The sequence below is a fragment of the Ranitomeya imitator genome, chromosome 4 (genome assembly GCF_032444005.1).
Source record: "Ranitomeya imitator isolate aRanImi1 chromosome 4, aRanImi1.pri, whole genome shotgun sequence".
Classification (NCBI taxonomy): domain Eukaryota; kingdom Metazoa; phylum Chordata; class Amphibia; order Anura; family Dendrobatidae; genus Ranitomeya; species Ranitomeya imitator.
The window spans coordinates 181671362-181688296 of NC_091285.1; the positions used below are offsets into that span (position 1 = coordinate 181671362).

General features: G+C 42.3%; 1 protein-coding gene across 5 annotated transcripts in view; it reads left to right on the forward strand.

Annotated features, from left to right (window-relative positions):
- ABLIM3 (actin binding LIM protein family member 3) overlaps positions 1 to 16935 on the forward strand; it is a 252165-nt gene that overhangs the window by 200812 nt on the left and 34418 nt on the right. For all 5 annotated transcript variants that reach the window (XM_069764137.1, XM_069764136.1, XM_069764140.1 and 2 more), the window contains exons 7-8: positions 2855 to 2942; positions 7436 to 7494. In XM_069764137.1, the coding sequence (XP_069620238.1) occupies positions 2855 to 2942; positions 7436 to 7494 (147 nt within the window). The remainder of the gene's footprint in view (positions 1 to 2854; positions 2943 to 7435; positions 7495 to 16935) is intronic.

A 16935-nucleotide genomic window follows, 5' to 3' on the forward strand; every position in this document is an offset into this window, starting at 1 on the left:
ATCTACCAACCTGTGGAGCTGCATCAGCTGGAAAAATTGTATTTTACTAGTGATGTGACTGTTACAACCACACCAGGTGAGCATTTCTGTACCTTTGCTTATACATTGTTACATGGATAAAACCATATTGCGTTAAAATTTTTCCCTTATCTCTTTTTCAGTACTGATTAACTTGATACCTTTAGTTAAGAAATCTGCTCTGTGGTTCTTGTTTAATCAGCATTTGAAGTTTTCTTCTAATTATATTTCAGTGCACAAGGGTGGGACTTTGAGTAGGGTTTTCTCCTCCAGCTCCAGCTGCTCCCCTTGCCTCCAGTGTTTCATTGACAGACCCACCTCCTGTTTGAAATTTCACGCCGCTGTCACATGTGTGGGCGGCACATGTGCAGTTTAATATGATGGCTGATCTTTTATCTTTCAGTTAAGTGGCGTCGGTGGCGGCGCATTCGCAAATTGAGATCTCGGTTCAAGGAAGACGTCATTGAGCCAAGATCTCGATCTGCACATGCGACGCCTTCGGTGCCGTTATATTGAAGTCCAGAAATTGAGTCAAATTGCACAATTCCGGCGGTGGTGTGAAATTTCAAACGGGACGGGGTCACTGAAAAATTAATGACCTTGCATTGAAGCACCGTAGGAGGGCGAAGTGGCCAGACCAGGAGGAGAAGACCCTGCCGTTGTGCAAAGTCCTGCCGTTGTGCACTGATATATCATTAGATAAAAACTTCAAATGTTGATTAAACAAGAACCACAGAGAAGATTCCTTCACTAAAGGAATCAATTTAATCAGCATAACAGGGATATTTTGGCCATGAGTCTACTTTACATTACTAAATTGTGCTGATAGATTCTTTAAGCAACAGCATTTTTGGCACTGCGATTTGGATATACTCTAATGGCTAATAAGACTGCAGAAATCAATATTTGGTCTAATATACAGTGGGGCAAAAAAGTATTTAGCCAGTCAGCAATAGTGCAAGTTCCACCACTTAAAAAGATGAGAGGCGTCTGTAATTTACATCATAGGTAGACCTCAACTATGGGAGACAAACTGAGAAAAAAAAAAATCCAGAAAATCACATTGTCTGTTTTTTTAACATTTTATTTGCATATCATGGTGGAAAATAAGTATTTGGTCAGAAACAAAATTTCATCTCAATACTTTGTAATATATCCTTTGTTGGCAATGACAGAGGTCAAACATTTTCTGTAAGTCTTCACAAGGTTGCCACACACTGTTGTTGGTATGTTGGCCCATTCCTCCATGCAGATCTCCTCTAGAGCAGTGATGTTTTTGGCTTTTCGCTTGGCAACACGGACTTTCAACTCCCTCCAAAGGTTTTCTATAGGGTTGAGATCTGGAGACTGGCTAGGCTACTCCAGGACCTTGAAATGCTTCTTACGAAGCCACTCCTTCGTTGCCCTGGCGGTGTGCTTTGGATCATTGTCATGTTGAAAGACCCAGCCACGTTTCATCTTCAATGCCCTTGCTGATGGAAGGAGGTTTGCACTCAAAATCTCACGATACATGGCCCCACTCATTCTTTCATGTACCCGGATCAGTCGTCCTGGCCCCTTTGCAGAGAAACAGCCCCAAAGCATGATGTTTCCACCACCATGCTTTACAGTAGGTATGGTGTTTGATGGATGCAACTTAGTATTCTTTTTCCTCCAAACACGACAAGTTGTGTTTCTACCAAACAGTTCCAGTTTGGTTTCATCAGACCATAGGACATTCTCCCAAAACTCCTCTGGATCATCCAAATGCTCTCTAGCAAACTTCAGACGGGCCCGGACATGTACTGGCTTAAGCAGTGGGACACGTCTGGCACTGCAGGATCTGAGTCCATGGTGGCGTAGTGTGTTACTTATGGTAGGCCTTGTTACATTGGTCCCAGCTCTCTGCAGTTCATTCACTAGGTCCCCCCGCGTGGTTCTGGGATTTTTGCTCACCGTTCTTGTGATCATTCTGACCCCACAGGGTGGGATTTTGCGTGGAGCCCCAGATCGAGGGAGATTATCAGTGGTCTTGTATGTCTTCCATTTTCTAATTATTGCTCCCACTGTTGATTTCTTCACTCCAAGTTGGTTGGCTATTGCAGATTCAGTCTTCCCAGCCTGGTGCAGGGCTACAATTTTGTTTCTGGTGTCCTTTGGTCTTCACCATAGTGGAGTTTGGAGTCAGACTGTTTGAGGGTGTGCACAGGTGTCTTTTTATACTGATAACAAGTTTAAACAGGTGCCATTACTACAGGTAATGAGTGGAGGAAAGAGGAGACTCTTAAAGAAGAAGTTACAGGTCTGTGAGAGCCAGAAATCTTGATTGTTTGTTTCTGACCAAATACTTATTTTTCACCATAATATGCAAACAAAATGTTAAAAAAAACAGACAATGTGATTTTCTGGATTTTTTTTTCTCAGTTTGTCTCCCATAGTTGAGGTCTACCTATGATGTAAATTACAGACGCCTCTCATCTTTTTAAGTGGTGGAACTTGCACTATTGCTGACTGACTAAATACTTTTTTGCCCCACTGTATGTGTTTTACTGATTTATTTTTTGTCAAACTACTTTTAATTGTAAGGTAATTTCTTTCATGGTCTAGCAAAGCTTTGCTTATTGCAATGACCTGGCTTGTACTTATAAAATATGCAAAGTTCCATAATAACATTAGCATATTCATTCAATGTCTGATCTGTGAGGGTCCAATAACTGTGACCACTATTACAGCCCATTTGTTATTTTTATGAATTGCAACTGTTTTTTTACGATGTGGATTTACAGTGTGACGTGTCCTTTTTGGTTACATTTTATATGTGATAAAACTGAATAAAGTAAATATCTTATTTCTTCAGGCAGGTGGCAAACATTATCACCCAACATGTGCCAGGTGTGTACGCTGCCAGCAGATGTTTTCAGAAGGAGAGGAAATGTATCTTACAGGTAGGACATATTGGGCAAGGTAGTGTCCACCTGTGAATAAGCAGTCTGATTGGCTCACTAATTCATTATTAGTTATATGAGTTGTCATGGAAACAGTCCCAAAGCAATTGCCTTCCCTAGAAATAACTTTATTGCATGTACAAAAACTTTGTTAAAGTACCACTCTAGCATTTGTTTTTATTCCAGCACTGGAGTAGGTGTAAGGAGATGGACAAACTGCCCAAGCTCTCCCTTGAAGACACATACAAGTGCTTCTCACAAAATTAGAATATCATCAAATTTCAGTTCTTCAATGCAAAAAGTGAAACTCATATATTATATAGAGTCATTACAAACAGAGTGATCTATTCCAAGTGTTTATTTCTGTTAATGTTGATGTTCATTGCTGCAATAAAAAAAAGTGCTGGAGTGGTGCATTAACATTTTATTGTGAGGCAGTGAAGTAGTGTAAAAGTCTGAACCAGTTGCTACTAAACAGGTATTCCAGTAAGAGCAAGTAACCACAGATCCACATGATAGGTGATATTGACTAGATCGGTGGGGCTTCAACCGCTGAGACCCCTACCGGTCACCATCATTTTGGTTTCTCCTTTGAATGGAGCTGAAGTCGATCATTCATTCTCTGTGGGGCTGCCAAAGAGATTTTCCTCCTGCAAAGAACATCTTTTCTGGTACAGAGAATAGAGATATGTTGGAACGTATGTAAAGGTGTATTTAGACGGGCTGAGAATCTGTGAATTGAGTGTTTGTATGTGGACATGTAGGTGATCACTTAATAAACGAACAAAACTCTTGTCCGTTGGGTGTTCGGATCATTTATGATGGCATAAATCATCATTATCGTCAGCAGCACGTTGCCCCATGGAATCAGATGTCCTGCCAATAACATGAAATTGCATGGGGACAGAACGATCATATTACACAGATCAACCTTTCTGAATGCAGTTTAAAGGGGTTGACCAATTAAAACAAGTTATCCCCTATCCACAGGAAAAGGTGACACCTTGCTGATCGGTGGGTGTCTCACTGTTGGGGCCTTCATAGATCAGTAGATCAGAATATTTTTATCCCCATTACAAAATCGGACGGCATGTCAGACAATGCGCTATTCATTCTCTATGGGGCTGCTGGGAAAAGCCGAGCGCAGCCCATAGGTAATGAATGGAATTTTGGTCGAACATACTTTCTGCCATTACAAAGGGGATAAAAGAGCCCAGTTCTGCCAATCTATGTGGTTTCCACTTGTGAGACACTCGCCGATCAATTAGTTATCGCTTATCCTATGGAAAAGTGATAACTTGTTTTCACAGTACAAGCCGCCCTCCTTTAGATTTGCAACATTTATTCTACGTATGAATCAAAATTGTAAAAAATATCACGGAATGGTTTCAAACTCAATTTGTTGCCGCTGTACATACCTTATATTATTGATAAAGATTAAAAAAAAGATGTTGATGTATTTAATAAGAGAAAAAGTCCTTGGTCCGGTGATATAACCGTCACTGCACAAAACATCCGAGGGCGGCTCTCTTACATCAGGGAGACAAGATCTGATCTGAGTTCAGCATCACTAGAGCTCCGTTAGTACAGCATTGTGCCAGGCCCATCAGGTCCTGTAGTCAGAGAAACCCTACAAGGTCCCTGGTGAGCTCGCTGACTGCAGTCATCACTCAGTACTCATTACAGGAGCACAGCCATTCAGTATATTACATTTCACTACTATGGTTCATTGACGGGTGTGGGGGTTTCTATACCGGGCTTCACAAATAAGGGTGGTTTCACACTTGCGTTTTTGTCTGCAGCGTTTTTTTTTTTTTCAAAAAAACGCATGCGTTTTTTTTTCCTATATTTAACATTGAAAACGCATGCGTTTTTGTTTCTACGCGTTTGGTCGCGTTTTGAAACGCATGCGTTTTTTTACTGCATGCGTTCATTTTCAGAAATGCAACTTGTAGTATTTTTGAGAGGCGTTTTTTGGACCAAAAAAAACGCATGCGTTTTCATGCGTTTTTTTTGGGTCAAAAAATACATTGGAGTCAATGGGGACGGATGCGTTTTTTTGTGCATGCGTTTTTTTGCGTTAAAAATGCATGCGTTTTTTTATTAAAAAAACAGAAAACACACTGATATGCCACCCCCCAACATAAAGGTGATAAAGGGATCCTAACCCTAACCCTACCCCTAACCCTACCCCTAACCCTAACCTTACCCCTAACCCTAAACCCTAAGGGATCCTAACCCTACCCCTAACCCTACCCCTAACCCTAAGGGATCCTAACCATAACCCTACCCCTAACCCTAAGGGATCCTAACCATAACCCTAACCCTAAGGGATCCTAACCATAACCCTACCCCTAACCCTACCCCTAACCCTACCCCTAACCCTAACCCTAAGGGATCCTAACCCTAACCCTACCCCTAACCCTAATCCCTTTAGGGGTAGGGGTAGGGTTAGGGTTAGGATCCCTTAGGGTTAGGGTTAGCGGTAGGGTTAGGGTTAGGATCCCTTTAGGGTTAGGGTTATGATCCCTACCCCTAACCCTACCCCTAACCCTAACTATTTCTGTTTATAGTGGGTTTTTTACTTTATTTTGATGATTGGCAGCTGTCACACATTTCTCAGCATGCGTTTAAAAAGCGCAAACGCATGAAAAAACGCATGTAAACGCATCAAAACGCCGCGTTTTTTTCACCACATGCAAAAACGCATGCGTCAAAAAAACGCAGCGTTTGCACGCGTTTACATGCATTTTTTCACCATGCGGTTTTTTTTTTGCGTTTTTTACCGCAAAAACGCACCCAAAAAAACGCAAATGTGAAACCAGCCTAAGAACATCACCTGCAAGCCAAGTCTTACATATCATTGGTGCAACCTGGGCAGCTGCACAGGGGCCCGAGAAGTAAGGGGGCCCATTTCCACCTCTAAAACAGGTAAATTGTGCATTATGATGAACTATGTAGATATACTGCTCTAGCACAGGGGCCTCCTTCCGTCTGTGTCCGCCAGTGCTGCAAGCCACAGTAAAATTGTGGGACAACTGCGACTAGAATGTGGTCTCCACGGCTGTAATGGCTATGGTGGGAATTTCTGTGTTGTTTACCTGGACACAGTGAAATTTTACCATCCTTTCCCAAACTAAAGGAAAGGTGGGGATGCCCTGTATAAAATGTATGAAAAGTGTTCAATAAAAACCCTATATTCCTGAAAAAAAAGGTGCGGCGTAAATATTAAAATTGTGTAAGGCCATTGATATATGGCAGAAAATAGCATGGGAGAAATGGGGGTTTCGACAGCGTGGTCTCCGATCATTTGCTAGAACTGTGGGCTCTTAGGTAAACCACTACAGAGCATGGCACTGAGATCTCTTAGGCCACATTCAGTATTTGGTCAGTATTTTACCTCAGTATTTGTAAGTCAAAACCAGGAGGGGAACAATCAGAGGGAAAGTATAATAGAAACACGTCACCACTTCTGGATTTATCACCCACTCCTGGTTTTGCCTTACAAATACTGAGGTAAAATACTGACCAAATACTCAACGTGTGAATGTGGCCTTATTACCCCGCAGCTCTAATTATAGTGAGTGCCCACAGCGCCTGGATTCCATTACTGCTGTCTCTCAATGTCATCCCAGAAATCTGTGCACAAAGGTGCTCATTCCCTATAACGGCGGACCTCGTGCTCCACAATATATTTCGGATTACATCACCTCACATAATTTCCCAACCCCAGCTCACATTCGGGAAATAGAGGTCATTGGCGCCCTCTTCTGGCCCGCAGTGATTTCTTAGCTGTAGTATTATTGGTTACTGAAAATTGCAATTTTTTTTAATGATTAGTTATCAAAGCAAATACTTTACAAAAATGTATTATTTATCTTAAAAAATGCTGCTAATACTTCAATAACAATATAAGCTAATCTAAATATGGCTCTAACATGTGTTAGAGCGCTGTAGCCTGAAAGCTCCCCATGTCTATAAATCTACTTATCATACTCGTCTGGGGGTTGCTCACCTTTGGCTGCACCCCACATTTCCTCCATCTGCTGGCTGTGATGTATGCCAGATTTCTATTAACTCCGCTTTCACATTTGTAAAGGCTGCTGCGGCACCTCGTACTATACCGTAGTGGCAGTGCACCGTATACCGTCAGTGGTTTTTTAGAAATGTAAATCTCCATCTCGCCTTGAGTGCCAGAAGAACAAAGAATTCAGACAGAGCTATTATCAAGGATTCCCAAGAGAGCCTCCGTCACGCTGAAGGTGACCTTCAAATACTGCTGCGTGTTCCCACTATCCCATTAAGTACCAGTGATCTGTGGAAATGTGTTTTCAGTGTGTGGATCAAGGATAGTGCGGAAAGCAGCATCTGATTGTACGTTCCACTTCATCTCATTTACTGTCATCTCATTTCTTTTTTTTTTACCCTTTTAATAAACTCCTTCTAATTACGTGGCATTATTCCTGTTAAGTAGTAATTTCTATTTTCTCTAGGCTCTGAAGTATGGCATCCAATCTGTAAGCAGGCGGCCCGTGCAGAGAAAAAGCTAAAAGTGAGTGGACTTTAAACGGCCATATAGTAATTGGTTTTGTTCACTATCCTTAAAGTCTCCTTCACGTGTGCGTATTTCGGAGACATGTAGCATCCGTTTTTTTCACATATACCACATGTACCCATTATAACCTATGGTGGTCTTCACATGTCCGTGTTTTCAGACAGACTGTGTGTCCATGTGGACCACATGGGGACATGTCCGCTTATTTTCGGCCAATACACATCTATGGGTCTGTGAAAAACAGGTACGCAGATGCCATCCGTGTACAATCCGTGTCCTGTATGTGTTTAACATTACGAAGTATAGGAAAAGCTTTGTCATTTCATTCTTTCCTTATCCATACCAGAAAAACACTGATGGCACACTGATGATATCCTGATGACCCACTGATCCAAAACACTGATGATACACTGATGGCACACTAATGACACACTGATGATACACTAATGACACACTAATGACACACTGATGACACACTGATGATACACTGATGATACACTGATGGCACACTAATGACACACTGATGACACACTGATGATACACTGATGACACACTGATGACACACTGATGACACAGATGATGGCACACTGATGATACACTGATGACACACTGATGACACACTGATGATACACTGATGGCACACTGATGATACACTGATAATACACTGATGATACACTGATGGCACACTGATGATACACTGATGATACACTGATGGCACACTAATGACACACTGATGACACACTGATGATACACTGATGACACACTGATGATACACTGATGGCACACTGATGATACACTGATGATACACTGATGATACACTGATGGCACACTGATGATACACTGATGATACACTGATGGCACACTAATGACACACTGATGACACACTGATGATACACTGATGACACACTGATGATACACTGATGGCACACTGATGATACACTGATGACACACTGATGACACACTGATGATACACTGATGATACACTGATGATGCACTGATGATACACTGATGATACACTGATGGCACACTGATGATACACTGATGGCACACTAATGACACACTGATGACACACTGATGATACACTGATGACACACTGATGATACACTGATGGCACACTGATGATACACTGATGGCACACTAATGACACACTGATGACACACTGATGATACACTGATGATACACTGATGACACACTGATGACACACTGATGATACACTGATGACACACTGATGATACACTGATGGCACACTGATGATACACTGATGACACACTGATGACACACTGATGATACACTGATGACACACTGATGATACACTGATGGCACACTAATGACACACTAATGACACACTGATGACACACTGATGATACACTGATGATACACTGATGGCACACTAATGACACACTGATGACACACTGATGGCACACTAATGACACACTGATGACACACTGATGACACACTGATGATACACTGATGATACACTGATGATACACTGATGGCACACTGATGATACACTGATGATACACTGATGACACACTGATGATACACTGATGGCACACTGATGATACACTGATGGCACACTGATGACACACTGATGATACACTGATGGCACACTGATGATACACTGATGGCACACTAATGACACACTGATGATACACTGATGGCACACTAATGACACACTAATGACACACTGATGACACACTGATGATACACTGATGATACACTGATGACACACTGATGATACACTGATGATACACTGATGACACACTGATGGCACACTAATGACACACTGATGATACACTGATGATACACTGATGATACACTGATGACACACTGATGATACACTGATGGTACACTGATGACACACTGATGATACACTGATGACACACTGATGACACACTGATGATACACTGATGGCACACTGATGGAACACTGATGATACACTGATGGCACACTGATGACACACTGATGATACACTGATGGCACACTGATAATACACTGATGGCACACTGATGACACACTGATGATACACTGATGATACACTGATGACACACTGATGATACACTGATGATACACTGATGACACACTGATGGCACACTAATGACACACTGATGATACACTGATGATACACTGATGACACACTGATGATACACTGATGGTACACTGATGACACACTGATGATACACTGATGACACACTGATGACACACTGATGATACACTGATGGCACACTGATGGAACACTGATGATACACTGATGGCACACTGATGACACACTGATGATACACTGATGGCACACTGATGATACACTGATGGCACACTGATGACACACTGATGATACACTGATGGCACACTAATGACACACTGATGATACACTGATGGCACACTAATGACACACTGATGACACACTGATGATACACTGATGATGCACTGATCATACACTGATGATACACTGATGGCACACTAAGGATACACTGATGACACACTGATGATACACTGATGATACACTGATGGCACACTAATGACACACTGATGACACACTGATGATACACTGATGGCACACTAATGACACACTGATGATACACTGATGGCACACTAATGACACACTGATGATACACTGATGGCACACTAATGACACACTGATGATACACTGATGGCACACTAATGACACACTGATGATACACTGATGGCACACTAATGACACACTGATGATACACTGATGGCACACTAATGACACACTGATGACACTGATGATACACTGATGGCACACTGATGATACACTGATGACACACTGATGGCACACTAATGACACACTGATGATACACTGATGGCACACTAATGACACACTGATGACACTGATGATACACTGATGGCACACTGATGATACACTGATGACACACTGATGATACACTGATGATACACTGATGATACACTGATGACACACTGATGATACACTGATGATACACTGATGGCACACTAATGACACACTGATGACACACTGATGATACACTGATGACACACTGATGATACACTGATGGCACACTGATGATACACTGATGACACACTGATGACACACTGATGATACACTGATGATACACTGATGATGCACTGATGATACACTGATGATACACTGATGGCACACTGATGATACACTGATGGCACACTAATGACACACTGATGACACACTGATGATACACTGATGACACACTGATGATACACTGATGGCACACTGATGATACACTGATGGCACACTAATGACACACTGATGACACACTGATGATACACTGATGATACACTGATGACACACTGATGACACACTGATGATACACTGATGACACACTGATGATACACTGATGGCACACTGATGATACACTGATGACACACTGATGACACACTGATGATACACTGATGACACACTGATGATACACTGATGGCACACTAATGACACACTAATGACACACTGATGACACACTGATGATACACTGATGATACACTGATGGCACACTAATGACACACTGATGACACACTGATGATACACTGATGACACACTGATGGCACACTAATGACACACTGATGACACACTGATGACACACTGATGATACACTGATGATACACTGATGATACACTGATGGCACACTGATGATACACTGATGATACACTGATGACACACTGATGATACACTGATGGCACACTGATGATACACTGATGGCACACTGATGACACACTGATGATACACTGATGGCACACTGATGATACACTGATGGCACACTAATGACACACTGATGATACACTGATGGCACACTAATGACACACTAATGACACACTGATGACACACTGATGATACACTGATGATACACTGATGACACACTGATGATACACTGATGACACACTGATGGCACACTAATGACACACTGATGATACACTGATGATACACTGATGATACACTGATGACACACTGATGATACACTGATGGTACACTGATGACACACTGATGATACACTGATGACACACTGATGACACACTGATGATACACTGATGGCACACTGATGGAACACTGATGATACACTGATGGCACACTGATGACACACTGATGATACACTGATGGCACACTGATGATACACTGATGGCACACTGATGACACACTGATGATACACTGATGATACACTGATGACACACTGATGATACACTGATGATACACTGATGACACACTGATGGCACACTAATGACACACTGATGATACACTGATGATACACTGATGACACACTGATGATACACTGATGGTACACTGATGACACACTGATGATACACTGATGACACACTGATGACACACTGATGATACACTGATGGCACACTGATGGAACACTGATGATACACTGATGGCACACTGATGACACACTGATGATACACTGATGGCACACTGATGATACACTGATGGCACACTGATGACACACTGATGATACACTGATGGCACACTAATGACACACTGATGATACACTGATGGCACACTAATGACACACTGATGACACACTGATGATACACTGATGATGCACTGATCATACACTGATGATACACTGATGGCACACTAAGGATACACTGATGACACACTGATGATACACTGATGATACACTGATGGCACACTAATGACACACTGATGACACACTGATGATACACTGATGGCACACTAATGACACACTGATGATACACTGATGGCACACTAATGACACACTGATGATACACTGATGGCACACTAATGACACACTGATGATACACTGATGGCACACTAATGACACACTGATGATACACTGATGGCACACTAATGACACACTGATGACACACTGATGATACACTGATGATGCACTGATCATACACTGATGATACACTGATGGCACACTAAGGATACACTGATGACACACTGATGATACACTGATGATACACTGATGGCACACTAATGACACACTGATGACACACTGATGATACACTGATGGCACACTAATGACACACTGATGATACACTGATGGCACACTAATGACACACTGATGATACACTGATGGCACACTAATGACACACTGATGATACACTGATGGCACACTAATGACACACTGATGATACACTGATGGCACACTAATGACACACTGATGATACACTGATGGCACACTAATGACACACTGATGATACACTGATGGCACACTAATGACACACTGATGACACTGATGATACACTGATGGCACACTGATGATACACTGATGACACACTGATGGCACACTAATGACACACTGATGATACACTGATGGCACACTAATGACACACTGATGACACTGATGATACACTGATGGCACACTGATGATACACTGATGACACACTGATGATACACTGATGATACACTGATGATACACTGATGACACACTGATGATACACTGATGATACACTGATGACACACTGATGATACACTGATGATACACTGATGGCACACTGATGACACACTGATGGCACACTGATGATACACTGATGGCACACTGATGGCACACTGATGATACACTGATGGCACACTGATGATACACTGATGGCACACTGATGATACACTGATGGCACACTGATGATACACTGATGATACACTGATGACACACTGATGATACACTGATGATACACTGATGGCACACTGATGACACACTGATGGCACACTGATGATACACTGATGGCACACTGATGGCACACTGATGATACACTGATGGCACACTGATGACACACTGATGGCACACTGATGATACACTGATGGCACACTGATGGCACACTGATGATACACTGATGGCACACTGATGACACACTGATGATACACTGATGGCACACTGATGGCACACTGATGATACACTGATGGCACACTGATGACACACTGATGATACACTGATGGCACACTAATGACACACTGATGATACACTGATGGCACACTAATGACACACTAATGACACACTGATGACACACTGATGATACACTGATGATACACTGATGACACACTGATGATACACTGATGATACACTGATGACACACTGATGATACACTGATGGTACACTGATGACACACTGATGATACACTGATGGCACACTGATGATACACTGATGGCACACTGATGACACACTGATGATACACTGATGGCACACTGATGGCACACTGATGATACACTGATGGCACACTGATGACACACTGATGATACACTGATGGCACACTAATGACACACTGATGATACACTGATGGCACACTAATGACACACTGATGACACACTGATGATACACTGATGATGCACTGATCATACACTGATGATACACTGATGGCACACTAAGGATACACTGATGACACACTGATGATACACTGATGATACACTGATGGCACACTAATGACACACTGATGACACACTGATGATACACTGATGGCACACTAATGACACACTGATGATACACTGATGGCACACTAATGACACACTGATGATACACTGATGGCACACTAATGACACACTGATGATACACTGATGGCACACTAATGACACACTGATGATACACTGATGGCACACTAATGACACACTGATGATACACTGATGGCACACTAATGACACACTGATGATACACTGATGGCACACTAATGACACACTGATGATACACTGATGGCACACTAATGACACACTGATGACACTGATGATACGCTGATGGCACACTAATGACACACTGATGATACACTGATGATACACTGATGACACACTGATGACACACTGATGATACACTGATGACACACTGATGATACACTGATGGCACACTGATGGCACACTGATGATACACTGATGGCACACTGATGACACACTGATGATACACTGATGGCACACTGATGGCACACTGATGATACACTGATGGCACACTGATGACACACTGATGATACACTGATGGCACACTAATGACACACTGATGATACACTGATGGCACACTAATGACATACTGATGACACACTGATGATACACTGATGATGCACTGATGATACACTGATGATACACTGATGGCACACTAAGGATACACTGATGACACACTGATGATACACTGATGATACACTGATGGCACACTAATGACACACTGATGACACACTGATGATACACTGATGGCACACTAATGACACACTGATGATACACTGATGGCACACTAATGACACACTGATGATACACTGATGGCACACTAATGACACACTGATGATACACTGATGGCACACTAATGACACACTGATGATACACTGATGGCACACTAATGACACACTGATGATACACTGATGGCACACTAATGACACACTGATGATACACTGATGGCACACTAATGACACACTGATGACACACGGATGATACGCTGATGGCACACTAATGACACACTGATGATACACTGATGATACACTGATGATGCACTGATGATACACTGATGGCACACTAAGGATACACTGATGACACACTGATGATACACTGATGGCACACTAATGACACACTGATGACAAACTGATGATACACTGATGGCACACTAATGACACACTGATGATACACTGATGGCACACTAATGACACACTGATGATACACTGATGGCACACTAATGACACACTGATGATACACTGATGGCACACTAATGACACACTGATGATACACTGATGGCACACTAATGACACACTGATGATACACTGATGGCACACTAATGACACATTGATGATACACTGATGGCACACTAATGACACACTGATGATACACTGATGGCACACTAATGACATACTGATGATACACTGATGGCACACTAATGACACACTGATGATAGGCTGATGGCACACTAATGACACACTGATGACACACTGATGATACGCTGATGGCACACTGATCCAAAACACTGATGATACACTGATGGCACACTAATGACACACTGATGATACACTGATGGCACACTGATCCAAAACACTGTTGATACACTGATGGCACACTAATGACACACTGATGATACACTGATGGCACACTAATGACACACTGATGATACACTGATGGCACACTAATGACACACTGATGACACACTGATGATACGCTGATGGCACACTGATCCAAAACACTGATGATACACTGATGGCACACTAATGACACACTGATGATACACTGATGGCACACTGATCCAAAACACTGTTGATACACTGATGGCACACTAATGACACATTGATGATACACTGATGGCACACTAATGACACACTGATGATACACTGATGGCACACTAATGACATACTGATGATACACTGATGGCACACTAATGACACACTGATGATACACTGATGGCACACTAATGACACACTGATGACACACTGATGATACGCTGATGGCACACTGATCCAAAACACTGATGATACACTGATGGCACACTAATGACACACTGATGATACACTGATGGCACACTGATCCAAAACACTGTTGATACACTGATGGCACACTAATGACACACTGATGATACACTGATGGCACACTGATCCAAAACACTGATGATACACTGATGGCACACTAATGACACACTGATGATACACTGATGGCACACTGATCCAAAACACTGTTGATACACTGATGGCACACTAATGACACACTGATGATACACTGATGGCACACTGATCCAAAACACTGATGATACACTGATGGCACACTAATGACACACTGATGATACACTGATGGCACACTAATGACACACTGATGATACACTGATGGCACACTAATGACACATTGATGATACACTGATGGCACACTAATGACACACTGATGATACACTGATGGCACACTGATGACACACTGATGATACGCTGATGGCACACTGATCCAAAACACTGATGATACACTGATGGCACACTAATGACACACTGATGATACACTGATGGCACACTGATCCAGAACACTGATGATACACTGATGGCACACTAATGACACACTGATGATACACTGATGGCACACTGATCCAAAACACTGTTGATACACTGATGGCACACTAATGACACACTGATGATACACTGATGGCACACTGATGACACACTGATGATACACTGATGGCACACTAATGACACACTGATGATACACTGATGGCACACTAATGACACACTGATGACACACTGATGATACACTGATGATGCACTGATCATACACTGATGATACACTGATGGCACACTAAGGATACACTGATGACACACTGATGATACACTGATGATACACTGATGGCACACTAATGACACACTGATGACACACTGATGATACACTGATGGCACACTAATGACACACTGATGATACACTGATGGCACACTAATGACACACTGATGATACACTGATGGCACACTAATGACACACTGATGATACACTGATGGCACACTAATGACACACTGATGATACACTGATGGCACACTAATGACACACTGATGACACACTGA